The sequence below is a fragment of the Onychostruthus taczanowskii genome, unplaced genomic scaffold, assembly GCF_017590055.1.
Source record: "Onychostruthus taczanowskii isolate IOZ18803 unplaced genomic scaffold, ASM1759005v1 scaffold76, whole genome shotgun sequence".
Taxonomy (NCBI): Eukaryota; Metazoa; Chordata; class Aves; order Passeriformes; family Passeridae; genus Onychostruthus; species Onychostruthus taczanowskii.
In genome coordinates, this window is record NW_024505450.1 from 2313026 (window position 1) to 2338599 (window position 25574).

At 43.4% G+C, this 25574-nt stretch overlaps 1 protein-coding gene across 1 annotated transcript in view; it reads right to left on the reverse strand.

Annotated features, from left to right (window-relative positions):
- KIAA1549L (KIAA1549 like) overlaps positions 1-25574 on the reverse strand; it is a 106044-nt gene that overhangs the window by 60480 nt on the left and 19990 nt on the right. Inside the window, exons 2-4 of the mRNA XM_041423250.1 lie at positions 7817-8164; positions 4025-4639; positions 2575-2687 (exon numbers count right to left, since the gene is read on the reverse strand). Of these exons, the coding sequence (XP_041279184.1) occupies positions 2575-2687; positions 4025-4639; positions 7817-8164 (1076 nt within the window). The remainder of the gene's footprint in view (positions 1-2574; positions 2688-4024; positions 4640-7816; positions 8165-25574) is intronic.

Genomic DNA, 25574 nt, shown 5'->3' on the forward strand with positions numbered 1-25574 from the left:
TGCTCTGGGGCGCCCTGACCCCCAGGGGAGCACTGACTTTGACCCTCATTCATGGAGAAACTTTCCTAGAATTCAAAATAGAACAGAATCCACAAAAGTGTGCAAAAGATTATAGAGAGTAGTGTAGGTGTATCACTTGGTGAGAAATTTAGGTTTTGAGATTTTTAGTATGTTGTGGGTGGAATCAAGATGGAGGGCAGAGGGAGTTGTCCTGGGTTTCTTCTTCATGCTTCTTCTTCCTTCTTCATGGGTTTGGGTGGCATTTTGTAATTGGACAGAAAAGTCCACATTGCAGGCTCTGTGGGATTAGTTATTGGGTTGAAAGGGGAAATAATCTATGTGTCAGTTCTTAATTGGATAGTTTAGTCTTAAAAGACCATGTAACAAGAGATTGTTGGCCATTTTGTGCTTTGCTAATGAAAAGCTGCTGAACTCATGGGTGTAAGACTGTTTTACTGATAAGAAATAATAAACATTTGAGTCTGAACATGAACTCTCAAATGCCTTCAATCCAGACCCAGAGAAACCAATAGCCACTGTTTGTGGATGTGACAGCCTGGTCAGAGAGCGAGAAAACTAGCTAAGTTTTTCCAGAATCAGCCTGGGAGACTTTAAGGAGTTGAAGAGAAACAATGTTATCCAATTATTAAAAACAACCTGCAGGTGTTGTTTTCCTAACAGCTGTTTTCTTGTTATTCTCATAAGATTGTTTATAAATTAGTGTCTTGTTAATTAGCCAGTCAGGTGAAATGTATTGATTGAATGACCAATCAGGTCCACCTGTATCAGAACAGTGTATAAAAGAGTGTGTAAAAGAAGTAAAGATGGGAACTTTATGCCACTCAGCCTTCTGATGATTCCGTGTCATTTCTTACTAGACAGTGACAGCTGTTTGATGGGGTTTCTCACCCTGAATATGTGTCCCTTGCAGGGTTTTTATCCTGTAATCCCCCATAAACCCTATGGGGTCAGTTAGTGTCATATCAGACAAGGTGTGGATGCTGAGAACTGGTCAGAGAAGAGAATCAGATAAGCTTGCCCAGGAACTACTCTGTGAAGTTTTGGGAAAGTTCAGAGCAGGAATTAAAACAATTCTTAATCTTTGCAGCTGGTGTTGTTTTCTCCTAAGATATTTACAAGAGGGCAGTGTGCCTGATTATCCAGTGGTGTGAGGAATGTTGATTGAGGACCAATCAGGTCCACCTTCATTGTAACTGTCTATAAAAAGTGTGTGGTTTTTATTAAAATAGCATTTTGCCTTCTGAGCCTGTGAAGTCTATGTGTCACCTTATTCATCCATCCTCAGTACAACAGTGACAGACACGGTATCAGCAGAGCTGCTCAGAGAGTTTTAGGCCCAGCCCATGCAGCATGGGTCCCGAAATGAAGGAGTGCAGAACTGCTACCACAGCTGCAAAGCTCCAGGTTAGGCTGGGCCTTCATCCATGCACAGATACTGGGACATTTCACATATGCATGGAAAACCACAGAGCGCTTCCAGCTCCTCCTCCATGCCTGACTTTATGCATGTTTCTGTCATTGCAGGTTTTGCAGACAGATTTTTGAAAGACAAGATTTCTAATATTTGATTGGGCTGTCTCTTATCTCCTGTTCTCCTGTACTGTCCCAGAGGGTTAAGTCTATGAGTGGACCTATATGAGTGGAAATGTCAAACCACAAGAATGGACACACCGTGAGTCAAAACATGAGCTGAGTTTTACCTCAAAATTCTGTATTTTCCTCTGTTAGAAAAGGCAGCTTCCCTCAGTTTGCAAAAAGGCAGGGGACTAAACTTGTCAGTTTTTATTGCTTCTGCCAAGGAGCACACAATTCCCAAAGCAAGTGACATCCTCCACACTTGCAGCAATAAAGCACGAGGACCAAAGTCAACTTGATAACCTCTGTTTTGAGAAAAATTACTTTTTCCTTCCCAGAGGCTTGGACCCCACACAAGCCCCAACCTGAGTGCACAGGAAACTATGTCCAAGGAAAAGGGCCCTGGCAACCCATCCAATCCTGCTCCCACACACAGCAGTGCAGAGGTTCATGCAATTTAGCTGCAAAGTGATGAACACATCACCTCCATTTATTTTCAATAAAACATGCTTTCTCCCTGCTTGGGATTCTTGTTCCTGTGAAATTGCACCTGTCAGGTACTGGGTTTTCAGAGCAGGGAGTGGACTGACAGCAGTGACATCCCATTTACCAGCCATGCTTGCCATTGATCCAGGCTGAGCACAGCAGCACCCGGCTGCCCCTGAGCAGAAGTCACTCCTGAGCTGCAGGGGAAGAGGAAACTGCTGTCAGTAGTCGTTTCCCAGAGCACACTAAAAAGAAGTTTGCATTTCTCTCTTCTTCTTCATAAAATAAACCGCAAAAACTTTGGAGTATTCCTTATATTTTTAGAGACCAGCGTGCGTGCCACCTCTGCCTGCTCTCCATAGGAAAACCTCAGAGCTCCCCTCCAAGAGGCTTCCTGCACCCAGGGACACACCTGGAGCTGCAGGCAGCTGTGGTTCTTTGGTGGGAGAGCTGTTGTAGTGAAATCATGCAGGGAAAGCCAAGCACACTTACCTGAGCACTGACATTCTGGTTGAAAGCTTGTCTCAGCACTTGGTTGAGGCCTTTTCTCACACTCTCCCTGAAGGCATTGCTGATCATCATCCTCCTTGTGTTCAGAAAGAGAACTGTGGAGCAACAAAAGGCCACAGGGTGGTTTGAGACATCACCACGCTCTTGTTTGCTCTCTTTAATTGTTTTACATTGGGCTGGCTGTGCAGGGATCCTCAAAGCAGCTCGGATTAGCAGCAGCTCCAAAGACAAGAACTGCAGGGGCTCAGCAGCTCCTGAGCTCCCTATTCATCCCATGGCAATAGCCCACTGTTTCCATGTTTCCAGAGCAAGGTCTAATAAATGCAATTTCATTAGCAGCAACAAGTCTTTGCCATGCTGCCTCTCCAAGGAGGCGTGAGGCCAGTTGCTGCCTGAGGACAGACTGGCACAGCATTCCCAGGGGACTGAGCCAGAGCTGCACAGGCAGGCTTCACATCTTCATGGTCACAGTTACATAAAAGAAATCTGCTGCTCCACTGTTACGACTGTTTTCTATTTAGAAAGCACCTGTATGCTTTCTTTAATAAATCTATCACTCTCTCCTTCTTTTTCTCTTGTAATTTGCAGAAAGAGTTTTATAGCTGTGTTGAGTACTTTCAATCATATACTGTACACAAGCTACCTCTATCTTTAGAAATAGCTGTTGTACTCATCACACTATTGATGGGGATATTTAGCAGCTAAGAAACACACATTAGCTCCAAAAGCTGCTTATTTCACTGTAGCATGTATCATGCAAGGTCACAAACTCTTTTCTGTACCTATTCTTTGCTGAGATCTCCCAGACACACACATCTTCTGGTGCTGTCCTGCCACAAGGAGTCCATGAGAAGCCTGGGCAAGGTACCTCTCCAGGCACCTTTAGTTCAGAGTTCTTACAGCTAAGGAGAAGCTGCCCATGAAAAAAACAGCCAGAGCCAGAAGTGGCTCACAATCCTCAAAATCCTCCCATTTTGAAATGTGCAACTCTAAATGCTAAACAAAATTTTCAAACGGATCTGTACTGATAGATTTAGGTGTTCATACTAGAACAGAATTGGGTTTTTGTGCATAAACAGGGCTGAGCACCAAGGCAGGTCACTGCACTGTCCTCTCCAGTAGCACAGACCCCTCACTGCAAAACAGCACTAAACCATCCCAGCTTACAGGGCTGTCCCTCCACACAGGCAGTGCTGCAGTGACCCCTGAACTCCACAGCACCTGATCTCACCACTTCATTTGACACAGTCGTGTTAAAACCCAAGCCACAAGTAAAGCCAACCCCATTTCCAACTAACAGCCCTGCTCAAACCCATCTGATTCGTCAGCACAGATCAATCACTACTGCCCCACATTCCTGGACTCTGGGGTGTGTTTCTCACACCTCACAGACACAGGAGAGCCCTTCAGCAAAGCCAGAGGCTGCACGTACCTGTTTTCACCATCATGTTGGCAGAGAGCCGGCAATCCAGGGAGGGAGCTGCCGTCATGTTAGCGAAAGCGGCTGCTGCCGTGGTGTCGGGAGCAGCAGGGCTGAGTTCCACGGCAGGAGGGGGAAGCCTAGTTGTTTTCGCTGATGCTGTAATAGATGTCAAAGCTGCTGTCATTGTCAGTGGGGATGGGGTTGGCCTTTTGCTGATGTCTGAGCTCGGGAACTTCTGGGTGTCAGTTACTGTTGTTTCTATCTGCCTTGGTACGTGGGCTGTGGGTGCGAGTGTGGAAGCTGTGACCGTGCTGCTCTTGGGGGTTATGAACAGAGCTGGCATGTCCAGAGGTGAGGCAGTCGTGTTTCTTGTTGCAAAAGGAAAATCTGCCTGTGTTCCTACTGAGCTCAGATCCGGTGTCAGTTTTGTGGCAGTGTTATTTTTTGTTAGTGTCAGGATCGGTGTGCTTAGAGCCATCACGGATGGCAAAGGTGTGTTTTCAGTGCCTAGAGAAAAGAAGGAAGAAGCTGGCACTGGTGAAGCTGGAGATGATTTTCTTGTTAGTGGTTTTGCTTCTGAAGTTTCTACTGTAGGTATTGCACCAGAAGATACTCCAGATAACACTGTAAGAACAGAATGGGTAAAGTTGGTTGTTGACAAAAAAGGAGACTCTACCTGTGTTGGTGATGCATGGACAGAAGTTATGATGACTTGACTGCAGAGCACTGGTGGTAGGGGTTTGCAATGGGATGCCCTTGGCAGCATTATTAGATATGTTACTGGGAACTAGACTGACTTGTAGCATTTGTGTCCCACTCCTCCTCACTGAATATGGGTGGATATTTATCAGCCATAAACAAATAACAAGGGGACTCAACTGGTTGTCTGCAAAATCTGGAAAATTCCCCGAACCAGTGTCTTCTCATGTTGCCATATTCTCTTCACAGAGAAAAGCAAGGCACAATTCTTCCCAAGAATATTTCTGAGATTCACATTATCTGAACATCAGAGAAAGGGAAAACACAATTCTTATCACTTGTTGTGCCTGTGTTGTGCCAAAGTAGAATGCAATGTGAGGATTGTTTATCCAAAGTGAGGATGTTTTGTTTCCTTAGCCTGTCAGGGCCAGGAGATGTGTGTGTGTCAGACTGTCACGAGACAGTGGCGAGAGAGTCAGATGATAAGTACAATTCTGTACAGTTACAAACAAAAGTAAGTGCATGGCAAATTCAGTTTAGATGCAATGTATGTAGTATAGTATAATAAAGTAATTAATTAGCCTTCTGATAAGTTGGAGTCAGATGTATCACTCTGTCTCCCCTCGTCAGAGTTGCCTTTGATTTACAATATTTGCAGATAAAACTATTCAAGAGAATTGAGCCAGAATGCTTGGTTACAGGGAAGGGCAGTGTGCTCAGGGTGACACTGCTTCTGTTTGGGGCTGAAGTAGTCAAGCTGTCAGTGAGCTGAAAAGCTAGCACTGGTGCTGTGCCTAATGTTTTCAGTCAGTAATCTTTCCAGCATCCCTTGTTTGGGATTCTAGAGAGCTGGGGAGAGCACCTGCAGCATTAACAGGAGGCACATGTAAATGGAGAGGTGCTTTCTTATGTATACTGATAGGAACCTCTCCAACACAGAAGAAATCAGCAATGTTTTCAGCCGTATTTCCATGCTTTTTTTGCAGAGAGTCAGGTATGGTCAATGCAGTAGCAATGGATGAATACTGAACAGGAGATGTTTTCAGTGCAAGACCATCTACATCCAACTGTGAAAAGTTATTTTTTTAGGAAAGGGTAAATTTGAAATGTTTTGACTATAGGATGTATATGTATAGTTTGCTGAAGGGGTGGAGAAGAGTGGCTGCTGATTTGTATTAATTTTGTTTTGCAGACTTGCCACTACTGAGTATGGTGCATAGTATTCATCTTCCAATGGAAAAGTACTTGGAGCAACTTCCCTTCCTTCCATTTGGACTAAAGTTTTCACCGAAGGAATACTAATGCCAGCTGCAGACAGCAATGCATTATTGGTCCACGTAGAAGCTGAAGTTACAACTTCAGGAAGGCTGACAGGATCTAAATTGCTTTCAGAGTCTGCATTCAAAATCCTGGAAGAGGCCAGAACTGTGGCTGTCCCTCACTGTTGTCATGGAAACAAGTGATGGCAACGTACCCCACGCTGGAGGCATGACATAGGCGAGTGGCTTTTTATCAACTGAATACAAAGTCTGAGCAGAGGTTAAATGATTTAAAGCTCTTGGAGATGAATACTCTGCATGTGGGGTCACAAGAGTGGGTACTCTCATCTTTCTGTCTTCATTTGCAGTTACATCTGAAGTTTCCAGGTGCAAGATGCGCGGTCACAAAAGCAGTAGTGGCAGAAGTATTTGTGGTAGCTGGTTCAGGTTTTGGAAGGCATACAGTGGAAGTAATTAATGGCACTGCAGCTAGATCAAGAGAGAGTCATCATGGCCATCTCCAAAACACTGTCTAGTATCCTTGATCCTGTGAGGAGTGGACAGGTTTGGATACCTGGAGAAACTTTGGAAAGCTGAGTTCCATAATGCAGAACATTATTAGCAGTAAAGTTCACGGACATCTTTGCTGTCACTCCTCTTGTGAAAGGCTGTTGAGCTGTCCTTGCCACAGGAAAGCCACCAGGGTTTGGGAGAACAGGGCAGAAGCAGCTGGGAGTCTCATGCTATTTGCCTGCTAAGTTTCATCAGTCCAGTTTCTGCAAAGCTGTAATTCAGAGGCAGCAGCGGGAGGGATCTGCAGCCTGCCCTGGCCGGCTGCTGCCGCCCTGGGACTGGCTGTGCGTGCTGCCCCAGTAAACACCTCGTTTGTCTGCGTTAGCGAGGGAGACCGTGGGCTTGCTGGAGAGGAGTGTGCTGCATTTCTAAAGAGAAAATCTGTTTTGCTTCTAAATTCTCCTACTGGCAGCACTGCACTGTGAGCGTGCTTTGCATCTGGAAAAAGTGATATTGGCAGTGAAAGGGAGGACTTGCTCTGTGCTGAGCTGGAAACCTCAGCTGAGCTCTTGGAGGATCATGACATGAAAGGTGCAGGGTGAGAGGCTGTAGTGCAATTAGTGCTGTGAAAGACTGAGGGTGAGTCATTGGCAGTATTACATGTGGAGTACCACAGCACGGAAGACTGATGTAGGAACCGCTGCTTTATCCTGAAAAACTGATGATGACAGAAGAGTGGTACCACTTATTCTGCCAGTCAGTGCTGTCCTAAATTGCTCCAGCAGAAGAGACATTTTACATAATCTCATCAAGGAGCCGTGACAAACTTTTGGAAATTACTGTCAGGGGAGACTGATGCATTTTTGACCAGAATATCAGAATCTACAAATGACAAAGAGGTCCTTTCCAAAGGAAACCCTTTTCCCACTAACTCTGTGAAATGCACTGTTGTTGATCCAATAAAAATCATGGCCCCCATAAACAAGCTGGGACCCCTTCTGTGATTCACCACACTGGAATGCACCATGCTTAGAGCACTATTCCTGCTTTCACTAACCTGTGAGCTAGCTGAATCTGTGCTGAAGAAACCTTCAGGATCTGCAGACAAAGGCACTTGGATGGGCAGTACAGCTGGTTTAGAAAAGTTAATGGAATGAGGTGACTGGATTACCAATGAGGAGGATGATGGTGATGGAACAGCGTCAAGCATGCCTGATCCTGATGTGCTTTCTCTGGAAATGGAGGGTGTTTTCTAATGGCACTGGCTGGGATGGCACAGCTGTACTCAAATGTGTCACTGGTGGTGTGGTGGGCAGTGTGGCAAACATACCAAGCTGAGGCAAACCTGTTAGAGCAGCTGTGTCATCTGCATCTTGAGAGGACGGCCTCAGAGGCGACTCGGCTGAAACCTCAGCGGGTTCCTGGGGTGCACTGCTCCCACTGCCTTGGTAGAGGGAGGGTGACAGGTGCATCTGATCCAAAGTCCTGGCACGGGCGCCAGTCAGCGTTGTTTTGATCATCTGAAGCAAGTCTGCGTTCTCCAAAGTCTGTCCCAGAGAAAGATCAGCTACTGAGGGAGTCTTGGTTTCTGTGGAAGGCCGTGTTGGTGATAGTATAGATCTCCAGTTAGGAAAAGATCCTGTAGAAGGAGCATCATTGACATGCTGTTGCCTGACACCTGTAAAATAATAAGTAAAATGAGTATATTCTTCCCCAAAACGAAGAGTTGTTATCTTGTTGCTACAAATCCCAACACAAAATGCATTATATTTGGAAAAACATTTGATTTTTTTTATTGTTTTCAGAGTGCATAAAAATTCAGAGAAAGTTTACCAAAAAAAAAAGCCCCAAACATGAAACCCTGTGAAAGGTTCAACACAATACATTTCAAACCCTTCAACTCGTTTCATCTGACAGAAGAATGAGAACATGGAATAGCATGGCATTTTGGCCATGCTATTCCAAAATCCTACTTTTACCAGGGATGTCTCAACATACTAAAAGACACATCCTTAAGCCTGGGACAATTCTTGAGGTTATCATGAGTCACCCTGTGTCAAAATACTGTGAGAAGATGGGTTTAGAAGCAGTGCAGAAAGGGTATGGGTTTTGGCAAGCCAGCTTCACTGCCTTGGCATGCAGTCTGACATGGGAATAGTCAGCACTGGCTGTGTTCCTGCAGGATGCATCTGGAGGTGCTCATCCTGCCAGCTCCAATAAAGCGCGCAATTACAGACACAAAAGGAAGAAAATAAAACAGGGATGAACAAGAGGAGAGGGGGGCAAGATCCAAAACAAATTAGGACATTAAACTCTTTTTTTGACATGTGCAGATGCACAACACATCATTTCAAACACCAGTTTACTCTGCATTCAACACCACAATGTTCCTAGGCTTTGTTTTCTTGAAATGATTACAGTTATCCCAAAAATCACAGAATGGAAACACTCCCATTTGTACTAATTTAAAGATTAAGATTCACTCAAGGGTAAAATTTAAGGTGGTGGGGTTTCTTTTTCCTTTCCCCCACGTCAAGACAATGGATCAAACCTCAGTCCTGGCACTTGGTACCATGCCAATCTGTGTCCCCTTGCACAGCCAAGCAGAGGGAAAACATGGAGCTAAATCCTGCCCTCCAGCTGCAGCACATCTGGATCAGACACAGGGGACGCCAACCTCCTCCACAGCCCCGTGAATAACCCAGCATAAAGGTGTGGAAAAGCAAGCAGAGCAGATCTTGAGACACATAAAATGGGCTGGACACTGGCTCCAGCCACCCATGAACCCAAGGGTCAGCAGAGCCAACAGCACAGGCTGGGATCAGCCCACACGGACAGGAGCCAGCAGTGGGACACTTTACAGCACAAGGGAGGAGAATGGGTCACATTGCACCTATTTGTTTAAATCTAAGCTTCTTTCTTTTTACAGTTTTCTTTCCTCCCAGGTTTCTACACCACCCATCCTCCATATGCACAGCCCACAGCAGATGATTAGACCAGCTCCTTCAGGCTACCGTGTGAATCTCACAGGAATGTGCTAGAATTATGGTCAGCATTTTCTCTCTCCAAAAAATAAAATTAAAAAAAAAAATTAAAAAAAAAAAAAAAAAAAAAAAAAAAAAAAAAAAAAAAAAAAAAAAAAAACCAAAAACACCAAACCAAAACCACACACACAAACACCAAGAAAACCAAAACAGTAAACCAAAACCTATGGGAGATCTTCCATTCCATTTTATCCCTCTATTTAAGAGTTTTACTAAGCCATGGTGAAAAACAGCCATTCCTATCTCCTTCACTAAGATGCAAGAATAATTACAGTCTCCAGAAGCAATTTGGCTTAGGGAAGCAGCTCCAGGATGGGCTGGAACAGAGCTCTGCCCTCCAAGCAACCAAAGAAGTACCCAGACCTTTCACCTGACACAGGTTAACTTGCACACAAGCAATCTGGAGAAAAGCAAAGGGAGGCAGACACAGGGCTACATATGGCAAGGAGAGACAAGCAGGAGAATAATGAGCCCAATTCACTTTTATGGACCTACTCCAGAAGGTCAGCAAGCTGGACAGGAGGCTGCAGAGTCCACCAGGGAACTGGACCCACCAGGAGAGGTTTGCAGCACAGAAAGGACACTTTTGTACTTGGGCCTTGGCTGCTGCTGTGTCATCAGGGGACTGGAGAGTGGTGTGGCCTGGTGTCTGACACTCTACATGCTCCACCCTATGCTGGAAGGCACACTGTGTTCTAGACTGTTTTGATGGCTTTTCCTTCCTTGTGAGTCTGGCAGATTTTTAACAGAGGGTAGGAAAGAAGATGAGATGAATTTTGCTCAGCTAGAATAGATTCAAACATGTGCCTGAAATTAAGAACTAGCTGATTTGCTTTGCAAAACCAGACTTTAGGCTACCTGCAGCTTAAATATCTCTGCTGCTGAAGTCATCATTACCCAACCTGTTGCACCTTGTTTCACCTCAGAACTGAAAAGTGACTGCAAAGCCTTCGTGTGGGATTTCTTTTAGCACTTAGTCCTAGAACTAATCTAGCACAAGTCCTAAAGGGGACTTCAGCTAGTCAATGTCTTCTACTTTTCCAAAACAGCAAAACCTGTCAGCATGAATCCTCTCACAGACTGCACCATTCTTCACACATTTCTTCACACGTTGGTTTAATGAGAATGATTACAAGCAGAGAGACAACATAAGCCTGGAAAAAGCATTGATGTTACCTCATATTGACAAGAAGCGAAGAAAAGTTCAAATATTGCAAAGAAGATAAAACACAGAATAAAAATACCCTCTAGCCACTTCTTTATTCCAGTCCTTCAATTCTTGTTCCTTCCATTCCCTACCAACTTCCAATTTCTCTGTTCATGCCCATTAATGGGAAGTCAAGCTCCCAAGTTATTGAAGCATTAAGAAAATTATACAATATGCTGCAACCTATGTATGATGCTGGCATTCCACTGCAGCAGATTCTCTTTTATTCTATGCCTATGGAGAGATATGGACTGTCAGCATCTGTTTCAAACTGCTGTAAATTCAGCATCCTGGTAGTAACCAGACACAATACATGGAGTTTAAACTGAAGGACATACTCTGTGCTTGAGAATTGCTAGGACAGCATCAGCTCCCTGTCAAAAACTGTGCAAAGCAGTACTGCATCATGGAAAAAAGGGCAGGCAGGAAAACATTTCACTTCTACATCTATCAACAGCTGAACACACTTGATGAAGGAGGAGACAACCAATTCAAATCAACAGGAAAGCCACAATGAGATCTCCCCAGAGCATGCATTGAGCACTGAGCCACTGCTGGTTCACACCAGTAGCTGCTTCTCCTGCCTCTAGATTACCTGTTATTCTTTCATATCTCAGCCTGCTGATGAACCACCACCTCCAAACATCCCAAAATCCATCTAGCAGTAACCTCATTACAACCGCCATCACTGATGAGGGATCTTTCCATTAGCAATGATGAGGAATATTTCCAATATGCCAGAGCAGGAAGTTAAAAATCAGTCCAGTTTGGAGAAAACCATGTTTTCTACATTTCTGAGCACTTTTGTGCACACCTAAAGGACCCGCACCTCTCCCCTTTAATAGTGAGGGTCCCCATGAGGAAGGTGTATGTTGCCATGAGGGCACCCCTCACCTTCTCTTCTCCAAGCTGAGCAAACCAAGGGACTTCAGTCACTTCCTCCACATCTTGCCCTCAAGGTCTTTCATCACTTTCATCACCCTTCATCACTCTAACAATGTCCTTCTGCCACTTCTGAGTCAATAAAAAATATCAGCTCAAAGGCATCTTCAACAACAGAAGATTTTTGTTGTCTCAACTTTGGTTGCATTACTTACAGATCACCTGGACTGATAACATTTAAAAGTGGATCTGATAAAGAGCACACTCAGAAATTTTATTGCATGACTGACAAAGGCATCTTCCCCATTATATGTCAAGTATGTATCTTTTCATAACCTTCAGCATACTGAAGACAGAATTTCAATTTTCCAATCAAGTTGCTTTAATTATTCATTTTTGAGGGGAAAAAAAAAAGACAAAAAAAAATCCCCAACTGCTATTAAGTACTGTAAAGGCTAAATTTTAGGAATAAAATAATACCTATATAAGACTAATTGTAGCCACACAAAGCACAGCAGAAATCCAAACATTGTATTACATAAGCAATCTGGATTTTATACAGCTCTAAATCAATCAGCCCTAAGGGAGGGTAACGCCAAAGACACCTTATAAAAAAAATCAGACTGTGAGAAATACAATTACTTGCAAACAAACACTTCAGCAAAGCCTTTGATAATGTCTGCCAAACACTCTCCTGGAAAAGCTGGCAGGCCATGCCTTGGACATGTGCACTCTTTGCTGGTTAAGAACTGGCTGGACGGCTGGGCCCAGAGAGCGGTGGGTATGGTGCCACATCCAGCTGGGGACAGTCATTAGGGATCAGTGTCAGGGCCAACCTTGTTTATTATCCTCATTGGTGATCTGGGTGAGGGGATCAAGGGGATCCTCGAGAAGTTCACAGGCAACATTAAGTTGGGCTGGAGTGTTGAACTGCTGGAGGGTGGGAAGGCCTCTGCAGAGGGATCTGGACAGGCTGGAGGGATGAGGCGAGGCCAACAGGATGAGGTTCAGAAAGGTGAAGTGCCGGGTCCTGTGCTTGAGTCACAACAACCCCATGGAGTGCTGCAGGCCGGGGCAGGAGTGACTGGAAAGTGGCCCAGGGAAAAGGAGCTGGGAGTGCTGGTCAACAGCAGCTGAACATGAGCCAGGTGGGCAAGGAGACCAGTGGCACCTGGTGTGGATCAGAAACATCCAGCAGGAGCAGGACAGTGGCTGTCCCCTGCACTGGGCACTGGTGAAGCCACACCTCCAGTGCTGTGTCCAGTTCTGGGGTCCCTCAGTTCCAGAAGGACATTGAGGGGCTGGAGCGGATCCAGAGAAGGGCAGTGGAGCTGGGAGGGTCTGGAGGGTAAAAGCCCTGTGAGAAGCAGTTGAGGGAGCTGGGGGTGTTCAGCCTGGAGAAGAGGAGGCTCAGGGGAGACCTTACCACTCTAGAACTGCCTGACAGGGGGCTGGAGCCAGCTGGGGATCGGCCTCTCCTCCTGGGGAACCAGTGACAGGATGGGAGGACACGGCCTCAAGCTGCACCAGGGGAGGTTCAGGTTGGACATCAGCAGGAATTTCTTCACAGAAAGGATTGTCCAGCATTGGAAAGGGCTTCCCAGGGAGGTGGTGGAGTCACCATCCCTGGAAGTGTTCAAGAAAAGACTTGAGGCTATTTTTTTAGTTTAGTTGGCATAGTGATGTTTGGCCAAAGGTTGGACTCAATGATCTCACGGGTCAGCCTTCATGATTCTAGGATTCTAGAAGAACAACAACCCACCTACAAGTATTGCTGAGAGACTCTTTAGCACTTCACCCCACCTTATCCAGTACCAGATGGGGCTATCCCAGGGCTGCACCTCTTTAAAACAACGCCACTAACATACCAAAAAAAGCTATTTTTTTTTTCTTCTCAAAAGTACAATGCTTCACATTTATTATTGTTTTACCACAAGAGATTGAGTGCCCAAAGGTCAGATATGACTGGTATGGGATACAATAAGAAAATTAAAAGAATTAACAGAAATTAACAGTAATCTCTGTTACACCAGTGAAAAAATGCACACCCTAATCATAGGGTTCTGCAATTTACTTCCATTGAAGAGCATTAAGCCTACACTTTTATGATGATAGCACCACTTCAGAGTTTTCCTAATGCTATCTTTTTTTTCATTATTCATTAAGAGTTTACAACTGGAGAAATGGCACAAAAATATAGATTTCATGAGCCAAAGGATGTGAAATACACTACCAACGAAAATACAAATGCTCAGCAAAGCATTTATAAAAATAGCTATGTAGCATATTAAAATCTTGCTCACTGTGCAGAATGGCAAAATCTATGCCTTCATCATATGTTATTCCAATTATACATTGATGAGATCATTACATCACAACCTGTGTATCCCATACATCTCACTTTGGCATTATTCCACAGGCCTTTGCAGCGTAATTACACACCTTTTGCAAAACAATCAATATGTAAGTGTTTTCTAGCCCTGACGACAAGCCAACCTACAAGACACGTGTCCTGAGCCCTGGTTCCCACAGGCTGAGCCGTTCCTGCTCGTCTGGTCAGTGAGCTTTGTGTTCATCCTCCAAAAAATATTCCTAGAGGGACCACCAGGATCATACTGGAAGGGATAACAAAGGTGTTTTTGGCAGCTGCCAAACCCACAGCTGCTACAGCAGGAATGGAGAGTGGAGAGCCAGAGAAAACTGCAAAAGAGCAAACATATAAAGAAACCAGAAAACTAAATCCTGTTCTTCATGGGTTCTCATTAATATCCATTTTTTCAAGCAGATTCTAGGAAAAGTTAAGTGGTTCAACACACACCTTCTCACATTTGTTTCAGCTGTAATTTTTCCCAGATTAGATCTTGACTTTCCAAACCCAAAATTCTGTCCTGATGGAATTAAACCCAGATTATTTTACCAACAGCTGAGAATATTTACATCCTAGCTGCTGCAATCTTGGATGCTGAGAATTTTAGACTCTCAGTGTCAAAAGGCACAGACCCTCAAGAGAACACTGCATTTGACCTGAGGCTGTGGAGAAGGCTTGCAAAATTGAATGATAAAACTGGGACTGTGGGTGTGGAGTTTGAATAGAAGTGTGTAATATCACACAGTGGAAAACTTAGAGTTTAAGGTTTTAGAATATAGTAATGTAGTAATATATATATATATATATATATATCAAGATGGAGGTTTTAGGGTCAATGGAGGTTTTTATCAGTCAATGTCTACAAGAGCCAGACAATAAAAAAGCACCATTGCATCCAAAAAAAAAGCCCTTTTTCCAGTGATCTTAGAAAATTATAACTGAAAACTATTATTGATTTCTTTTTGACAACCAGGAAACCAGGAAAAAATATTTTGTCCTGATACCATCAGAATTCTGTTGAAATGAAGCAGCTTTACTGTGACGGAAAATCTGTGAGGAGGTACCACATTGCACAAGGTTTCCTTCTCAACAAACAAAAGTTTGGACTTCACAACAAATAATAGAAAAACATCAGGGCACAATATTTGGTCATTTCAATTGCACTGCCATGTGCTTTTTCAGATGAAAACCAAAGCAGAAATTTTCTGTTTGGGATAGTGGTGAACTTTCCTTGCCCTCACAAAGTTCCCTTTGGATTCCAACGCTCCAGCAGCACATTGAGGACAACCTCTTGGCTATCAATTAAAATCCAGGGCTGCAGGGAAAGTGCACTTTTTGCCAAAATGCTTTTGGCATGGCCTGCCTGGCCGGCTTGCCCAGCCCAAAGTCAGCTGCATGGATTCGGGAGCTCCACGACTGTCACCAGCCCTGCTCCAGGAAGCCACAGGCTGGTGTGACTCGTCCCGAGTGCCAGCCTGGCCTGGGGCTCCAAAGTGTCCCCTGTTCCACCCAGAAGGCTCTGCTGGGAGGCTTTAATCCACTCCAGCAGCGGGAGGGAGGTGAAGAGCAGTGCAAGAGACAATGGATCAGCCAGGGTGAGAAAACCACGCTCTGGTGGCAGAGGGGACAGCTCTGCCAGCAGTGATCCCAGCAGCATCATCTGCATGTTGGATTCAGAGCAGATGCTCAGCTGGATCCTTAGGAAATGAGAGTGCAAGAGAGGAGGGTTCATCACCACGCTGTGCCACGGGGTAACTGCAGGAAATCACACAGAAACCACAACCTGTAGCAATGCGTTTGAACAACTCGGGCCACGTTGTGCCTCAGCCAAACCGCTTGTAGGTATTCCTATCAGAGCCCTCCGGAGTGCATCAAGGTTACTAAGACATAAATTGTGCTAAATTAAGAAAGAAGAGGTTGAGAAACAGAATGCCAAGAGCACAAGAAGTGGATAAAAGAGGGCAGTGAAGTCACACACTCTGAGAAGTGCATGCAGAAGCCATGGGCAAGACAGAGGCACCAATGAGGAAATGTGTGATCAGTGTGTGCAGGAGTTCTAGAATGTACAAATAGTGCATAATGTAGGCAATAACCAGCTTCTGCTTAATCATATTGGTTAGTTGTCCAGGAGTCCTGATTTCCTGCAAGAACCTGCTCTGGGGTTCTGTCCCTGAGCCTGCTGATCATCCCTGTGACCATTTCTGCCTGAGCTGATCTGGTTTTTCACAGGATTGAAGTGAATAAATGATGTGTATGTACATTTATATATTTGTTATTATTTGATGCATTTGTTATTATTTGAATTAATTTTTAGTGCTTTTCCAGCAACATTTTTAGGATCAATACCTTTGTGAGCCTGACAGCCTCCTTTAGCATGCTGTTTCCCTATTTATTTGTAAATAGATATTTGCACAAACCTTTGCAAAGGAATAGTGTTTATTCAGGAAAGTTGCTGTAGACACTGCTAGCATGAGCATTAATGATTTCATGAAAAACATAGCGAAAAAAAATTCAAGGTCATTTGGGAACATAAAACAGCAAAGCTGCCAGTTCTCCCGCTTTTACCTTGAGTTTTACAATATTTGAGAGGCTTTTTATGGGACAAACAAAAGAAACACCCTTAAAAAATCTTAAGTAAAACAAACTGTGTTAGTGGTTTTTCATTCTTTACATGAAAATTCAGAATTCTTGAAATTGTGGGGAAAAAAGAACAATAAACTGTTTTAAATGACATGATTTTAAAGCATATGACATTTTCACAGGACTGGTTAAAGTTATTTACTTATTTTAAATTTCCAGAGCTAAGATAGACTGAAATGGTGGCACCAAATTCTCAAAAAGAGTGAGAAGAGTTTGGATTGCAAATTCTGATCTTCTCAGACTCTGGAGTCTGGCAGCAAAATACAGGAAGCATGTGGCAGTTTTGCTACTGTCAGTAACTAAGCAGCCAGTAATAGTAATAATAATAGTAATAGTACAGCTTTATTATTATATGCAACAAAAATATGCATTTTCTTAACTAGAAGCTACTTCTTTAATAAAGCTTTCAGAATTTAAACTCCCCCCCCAAGTCAGCACAAAAGGAGACAGCAGAGAGCTCCTGCTAAAAGCCATTTAGATTATTCTCCAAAGGGAAAATTAAAATAATAAAAAAAAAAAAAACCAACTATTGTTTGCTGAACTTTCCTAAAGAAACGACAGTGCTTCCAAAAGGTTGAACTGTGGGCCAAATTACATAACACAATATATTCTGACATGCTTGTTGAGCAATTGTGAATGTTCCCTTGAGCCACAAAGCTTTCTGCTCACCAACCCAAGCACATCTTCAAGGGAACATTTGAGGCCACAGCCCGGGAGCAGAGAAGACCCTCTGGACCAGGAGCAGCTCAGCCAACACCTCCCCCAGGAAGGGAGACCCAAGCTGGGGCTGCAGCAGCAGGAGGCTAAACCAGGACACCAAAACAAGGATGTGCAGGTGTATTCATACTTTCCTAGGTGTTCCTCACCCTCTGGGCTGCCAGAAGAGCCACAGCTCAGCAGAGAGGAGGTGACAAACAGGCTGGCAGCACCAGCATCTGCAGCCACTGCTGCTGCTAATTGAGCTCCAGGGTTAGCACCCTCATTCTTATTAATTACAACTTATTTCAGAACTTCGGAGTTTCCGTTTGTGGAGGTAACACTCGCACACACGAGCCCTGTGAGCTTTCCAGTGACTGTTTCAGGCCAGGAGATGAAGGGCAGGCAGGGAGGCTGTGCCCTGGGCAGCCCTCCAGGTGCTTGCCCTGGAGGCAGATCCTATCTGGGGTCTGTTCCAGCAAGATAACCAGGAGAGAAGTTAATCCTGCCTTAGAGATGCAATCTCAGAAGTGCCAAGCTCACAGCATCAGCACAAGGACCCAGGTTCCCACAATGTCTTTTGCTGCTTCCCAGCTCTTTCCACTGCCTGTGATGAAGGATAAAGAGGTGAAGACCAGGAAAGAAATGTCAGCCACGCACAGAAGTGTCCTGCTTTCTCTGTCTGCACAGAGTTCAATATTGCCCCACTGATAATGCTTTCAAAGTACAGAAGTCTCTGCCCTTAAAAAAAAAATTAAAATATTATATTGATTTTTAGATTAGAAAGCTTTCAGGTCATACTGAAGACAGGGTGTGAAAAGAGCAAATGACATACCGTTTTTTAAAAAAAATTCAACAAAATAATCAAATCCAAATTCTATTTTCATTTCAAGATTTGCCCCAAATAACCACTGTTTAGCCATCCTGGTATACAATGTGATTTCTGAACCCAAAAAAGTGCAGTCTATTACACAGCCCCAAAAGGCAGAAAGGTTAAAATACTGAATAAATGAATGACCCAACAGACAAATACTGAGTTCAAATTTTGGGACATTCTTCTTTGGAGGGGAATCCTCCTTATGACCATGAATGGGACTGTAAACATAAGGTGTTGCTGGGAAAGAGTCCCCATAAAATGCATGGCTTTTCATAGATTAGAAAAACTCTATTCTGGAGCAGGATGGACAGCACTGAAGGTAAGGGACAGCACAGAAAGCTGCTTTATAAGGCCTTGTGATTTTCCTCCCTCCCCACTTAAAAAGGACAGAAACTAAGGAAAAAGTCTTATATACAACACCTTGTTCTTCCTTACATACAGACTATTTGGAAATTATCAATTTAAAGGCAATCCCATTTTGAAAAAATCTGATTTGTTTTTTTTTTTTTTTTAGTTCAATACTGCCCTTTGATTCCTACCATTTACAAATGTAGCAAAGGCCCAGTGTCAAAAAGGGAAAAACACTTTCCTGTGGAGCAAACTTTCAGCTTCCAGGAAGCAGTCAGAGAACATCCTGAGGTCCAGTCAGGATGACAGGCAGCAAGTAAATTCTCCTGAACAACAAATCAACCTGCAACTTTGCTGTGACCTGCTGTAGGTATTCAACACAAAGTGCAATATCCATAACACATTAATGAACTATGCATATAAACTAATTAATTCTGAAGCTCCCTGTCTGTTCTACAGTAAACAAAGACTTGGCTCAGGCTAGAAACTATCATGAAGCTGTTTAAAAGTTATTTCTATTTTCTATGACTTTCACTGTGCACAGCCCATTAGTCTTTATTTTCAGGGTCTTTGCTGCATAAAAGTGTCAAAAGCTCAGGTTTATAACAATACGTTGAGTCATTCCTCTTTCTCACCTCTTGGAAACAAATGCAAAAATGTATCTGTACTGTTCAAAACAAAAGAAATAACCACACTCACGGACAGAGGACAAGAGGCTAAAAGCAGCAAGGGTGAGCCTGGACATTGGTGACAAAAATGTTAAAAAACTGCCCTGTGAAATCTCACTTTTCAGTCCAAAATCCAGAAGAAACATTGCACAGATGCAAATATCAGAGAATTGCTTTTAAATCTGAAAAATCGCTAGGAACATTGGCAAACTGTGGGGTTCCCAGAAACGCTGCAGAGTTACTTTAGCTCCCAGCCCAGCTCCAGGGAGCTCCCCTGGGAGCAATAAACACTCAAACCACCATCAGGACAAGGTGCCTGCACCTGCTCCTCACCTATTTCCTGCAAAAGTGATGGATCTGTCTGAATTGTTTGCAATTTTAATTCCCAGGTATCCAAGCAGCAAACCCAAAATTCGGGAAGGGCCAAACACAGGGATAAAGCAGGTGGATGCACCCAAAGGCAGTAGCTCTGTGCTTGCACTGGCTGCCCAAGCACAAAAAAATGTCACAACTAATCAGTGATGTGGTGTGAAAAAGCTGATTCTTCTCCCTGAAATAAAGGCATTAGCATTTTCTGTCAAATCATCAGACAACATCTTCCCTGTGAAATGACAGGAGCCCTAAAAAAACCACTGAAAAAAGCAGGACCACTGCTACAGGGCCAATATTCAACTAATAGCTGAAGTCACTTTTAATTGCAAATGGTTAACGATTACCCAGTGACCAGCTGGTTTCTCAAAAATAAGACACTGCCTGGAAGAAAGGGCATTATTAGAAAGAAAAGATGATGCCATTTCCAGATGGTGAAAAGCACTGCACAAGTTGGTGGGTCTCCTAATTTAAATCTCCAAGGTACGGGAGAGAGATTTGAGGCTTTTGAATAGACAGTAAGTAAAAGATTCCCTTTGAAAAGTTCAAAACAAAACCAAATAAGATGCATTTTTCCCTCCACAGTAATATGAGCTTCTTGGCTGCCTTCTGCTGTGCTTGCTCATGGAACTCACATGCTCCATCCCACTGCATCTCACTGAATGGCAAACATGGCTCTGGTAGGACAAAAACTGAAAATCTTCCCCCCTGGATCCCCAGCTGAACTTCTAGCTTAACTTTTAACCTAACTTCTAGCTTAACTCAGAACTAACCCCCCAAAAAGCCCATCTCGGTGACCCACTTTGGGTACTGCCAGGATATTTCTTGTCACTTGATTGCTGCTCTTTTTGCTAAAGTTTCAGAAGGTTCTGTTCTCCAAAAATTTCTGGGAGCTATTTCTAAAAACAGCCTCCAACAAAAGCAGACCCTAATTTCTTTCCAGCCACTCAGTTAATCTTTAGGGACATGCATAGTCACTTCTAACAAAAAGAGAAAGACGATGCCATCCTCAGACAGGCTTTTCCTCTGTACACACACTGTGGAAACATTTTGCATTCATGTCAGTATAACTGAATATCTGGATTTTAAAGCCCTCAGCCTAACCAGGATTTGAGGAGCTTTACTGCCACACTGTCAAACACATGCACTATATAGTATTTAAGAAGGTTTTCCATTAATCTGTTCTATACTGGTACTGTTATTTAAATGAGCTCATTCAAATGAGGTAGGAATAACCAGGGGAAACTAAAGAACACGGGATATTTCTTAAAAATTAAATAAAGATATACAAAGAGAAAAGGCACGAAGGAAGAAGGTGCTAAAACTTTCAGGTCACGCAGCTATTTATTACTCATTTTACTCAGTTAAGTGTTTAATTAGTGAAAGGATCAGCATTAAGATCCAAGTACCTGATGCCATGAAAAAGTAACCCTGACCATCCAAGGCTTTGCTCCAGGAAGATCAGATGCAGAAGGTGAAAGCTTCTTCCCATAACCTTCCTGACATGTGACATATTGCAGAAACCAGGGCAGAGCATCAGTGAATTTCTCAAGTCAGACTGATGGCACTTCAGGTACTCTTTCAACACATGCTCTTCCTCACTGTCGAGGTTTACTGGCCTGGATGTCAGGAAAGAACCTCGGGAATGGTGAGTGCAAACACAGAGGTGACACACCACTCTCATGGGCAGAAAATTCCATCCAAAGGTTGCTGCCTTTCTGACATCAATCAGGACACTGGCACAGAAAGCTAGTGACTTCATGGGTGAGCCATGAACTAAAGCTGTGGGTACAGTAAGGAGTTACAGCGTGGATGCAGAACATGAAAAGATCAGAAGATGCCCATGACAATTTCACCAGCAGGAAAAAAAAAGTATCTAAATCTTTTTTTTCAAATATTTATTTGCCTCAGGTTCATCTACCTCATGATTTTTAAAATTCTCCAAGTGAAGAGTGCTTCTTTGCCACCTTTTCCTCCAGGGCCCTCTCCTTCCCTGCAAGCCCCTAGAGGAACATGAGCTGTGGGACCTGCCCTGCTCCCCAGCAGCTCTCACACACCACACCTATTGCAGCTCTATCTGCTTTCCTGTCCTCCTGCCACTCTCCCAGGACCCCAGGCAGGAGCGTGGATCAGGAGTTTACAAAGAATTAGAGGTCCCTGGGGCAAAGTTAGCCACAGAGAAAGTCTGGCTTGCACAGTGCCAAAGGGGCTGCCTTGGAAGAGCAAAGCAAAGCAGCTGAGGGCTGTGGGGGGAAGAAAGCTGAAAAATCAAGACAGCTTCTGGTTTCACAATTAGCTATGACCAGATCAGAGCTGAGCAGCAGAAGGAAAGCCCAAAGTGCTCCTTTGCACCTCTGTAACATGGTGAACATCACTCTTCCAGCTCACCCAGCTGGAGACTCCTGTGGCCCCACAAGGAGAGGGACACACAAGAGCCCCTACCTCAACATCTGGGCTCAAAGACTGGTGCTACTCTGAATTACCTTAAGCTGGAACCAGATGCTCCATTTGCAGGAAAGGGTAAAAAGGAGAATATAAATTCTGGTCATAGTCTAGAGATTTGTCTTTTTGGCTTTCCCATTAATTTCTTTTTCATGGTTTTACCAAAAGCGATCTGAATCTTAAGAAAAGACTAACAATTAATTTCATTCTTCACTGGCTACTGCTTTTTCATTAGCAGGTGGTGCTCAAAAGAGTACGAAGAATGTTCCCAGAATTCCAATTAAAAAACTAAATAACAGCAATTTTCTGCAAAGATTTGTCATCTCAGAAGTTGTCATTTCGAAGTCATAAATATGTTTCAGTCACATCCCCTTCCTGCCAACCACGGGGCACCATATTTCTCAACCAAAAGCTTCTTTTACTGCATCAGTTATTTAAAACTCTGCCTAGAAACATTAAAATGCTGACAATAATAAAAATACATTTTGACAACAGAAGGCAGTATATTACATGACTTAATAGCATCAATCACAGGACCTCAGCTGGCAGCTATCACAAAGAGGCTGCACTGTTATGAAATAAGATGGTTCATTGACAGTGCAAAATTTAGCTAGAAGCTAAAAAATTAATGCCATGCATTTATCCCCATCACAAAGAAACAATGCTACACCAGTGGATTAGAAAGGGAGCCCACACGGCAGGGTGAGCCAGGCTGGGATTAAACTCTGGCTCCCTGTGTGTGACTTGTTGTGCTCTACCACAAAAGCACAATTCTCTTATCTTCTCAGCAAGGCCTTGCACAGCAGCACAAGAACTTGCACAAACATCGGTTCCATTTGTTTAGGAGAGAGCTCTTTAAATGCAAATACAGCCAGCTTTCTCCTCAGTCAACTTTTTTTCTTTTTTTTTTAGTTATTTACATGAATACATTCCAACCTACTGCACACGTGGCAAATCTAATCCCCATTTCCCTGAATCTACTGAACCCCTTGAGTTTTAGTAAAGCTCATCTTAACTGCAGTCACTTAATACCATCTCATCCAAGGAAGGGACTAAAAGTGCTAAAATATCTTGGCTCCTGTTTTTAAAACCTATCCCTTCTAAGAATAAAGGCTCATCTGTTGATCTGGCAGCATTTTGATCCTGCTTTTCACAGCTGCAAGAGCAGCAGGGCAGGGATGAATCACACCTGCTGCTTCAGCATTCAGATCCAGAGACCTCTGAAAAATTTGGGTTATTTTTTTTTAAATGCCATAAAAATATTCCAGAAATCAGCAATTGTTTCTATTTTGTTATTATTATGACCCTTTTTCTTGTATTTTTTCTCCTTACTTTTGGTCCCCAGCTTTCCCAGGGGCTCAAGGCTATTGAGAAAAGGAAAGTAGAAATGAGATTTCTGGGAAATCGCCCAGCAGCACACCCACTCAGAAGAGGTGTAAAAGCAAAGGAAATGGATAATCCTTACTTTCTGAATTCCAATGGGAAATAAATTAATTTTCATTTAAATTCCTGTCTGTAGCTTCCCCCCCCCTTTTTTTTTGGTAAGCCTTCTTCATTCTCAGGTAGGTATGAAATGAGACATGTGAAGAATCAGTAATGAAGTGTACTACATACCTGCAAGTACTCTAGTCAGAAAAAAAAAAAAAAAAAATCCCAATTTAAATCTGATACTTAGTAGATCAAAATTCAGTAGATTACAGACCACAGGGTTAAAATGGGAGGCTGCACCTCTGCTAAGGCAAATTCAGGAAACCTAATTTATCAGAACACCAGAATGGATCCAGTGCAATTACTGCAACTGTCAACATCAAAGTCTTTGAAACGTCTTGGCACTATCACATGAAAAACTAGATCTCCAGGAACTTTATTTAATTGTGGATGCACATTAGTCACACTGTCACACTGCACTTGGTACCACACAATGTGCCTCGAGGTATTGCACTCCACTTATCTAAGAGCTACCACAGCCACCTAAGTGAAAACAATATCTGGGAGGTGAAAAAACATCTTCCAGTGGTTCAACCCCTCAGTGTGGCAAAGGGCTCCAAGGTTAAAAATATATTGGTATATTTAGTCTTCTGTAAGAGCTCAGGCATTCTGCACTGATTCAGCCTCTGAGCTGAGCTGAGCCAAGCCACGTTTGCCGAGGGATTTGGAGGAAAAGCCACCAGTGATTTAACCACAAAATGAGTCCTTGCTGGCCCACTGTTTCCTGTTTCTCCAGGAAAATGTGGTCTCTCCAAGCAGAGACAAATACATCATGGGGTAAGGTTTGCACCAACGCTGAGAATAATGTTGCTGCCTGCTTGCAAGATGTAATGCCAAAACAAAGCACACCATTTAGACAAATATCCTTAAGATAATACCACTCCCTTGGAAAAACAGGCAGAGGAAGAATCTGTGTTCAGTGATCAGTGACCTGCTGCTTGGCTACAAACTACCTTACAATTTAGCAAGCAGGATTCCCTGCAGACAAGCCATTTATTTTTTAAGAAATGAGGGGGGGGAAAGCACCATTGCATTTTTAGGTAGATAATTAATAATGTTTCTTTTTTTTTTTTTTTATTATATGTTGAATAATATAGAAAGAGTTGCTTAGGTAAACTGCAAGGCAACCTCATCAACATCCAGGTGAGTCAAAGCACCGCCAAGAAGTTTGTATTCAAAACACTAAGTATCTTCTTAACTGAGCACCCAAACCTTATTTTCCTGTGGCCTCTGATTTTCCCTTTTTACTTTCTCTGTTCTCTTTAGAAGGGTTTCAGAGCCAGCTTTGCCTGCCAGGCATCCAAGGAAAGCTGCTCTGAACCACAAACCCCACCAAGGCACAAGTTTGGAGCAGTGGTTCGGACACTTCTCCCAAACCCACTCTTGTGCAAATCATTTCCCTGCTGGGGCAAATCCCATCTCCACGTTCACCCACAATTCCTGACTCATGTTCCCTCAGGAAGGATGTGTAGGTCTGTGCAGTGTTTTCCATGAAGATATTTATTCTCTCTGTGGGAAGGAGGAGGGTGTACAGAAACATCACTGAATTCTGTGCCCAGCCAGCCTCCTCTCCTTCCTTCCTCTCATATTCCCAAAGCTTGTAGGGACCAAGCTGGCAGAGTGACAGTGTTGTGTGACATGTCAGAGGGAAACTGCCCAAAGCTTGCCTCTTCTGCAGTTTTATTTATTTATAGCAACATTTACAAACTTGGTGGACTAAATTCCAGACTCAGTCACCAAAACAGAGCAAGCTGTTCTCCTGAGCTGTGTATCTGCTCATTACCCACTGACCAAAAATTTCAAGAAACATTTACAAAGACACCTAAATTTGTGATTCCTGTCCCCAAATGAAGACCCCCAAATACATGCATTTCAGCTATTTGTTGCTGAGCAGAGACACATTAACTTCTAAGAAAATGAAAATATAAGGAGAGGAAGCTAAAATTAACAAGATTCCTGTGGGGTTTCTTCTCACCATCCCTCTACAATGAGTTCACTAAACAGTAATTTAAAATTCTATGTATTAAAGATTTACATGGTAGCTTGGTCTTAATCTTCT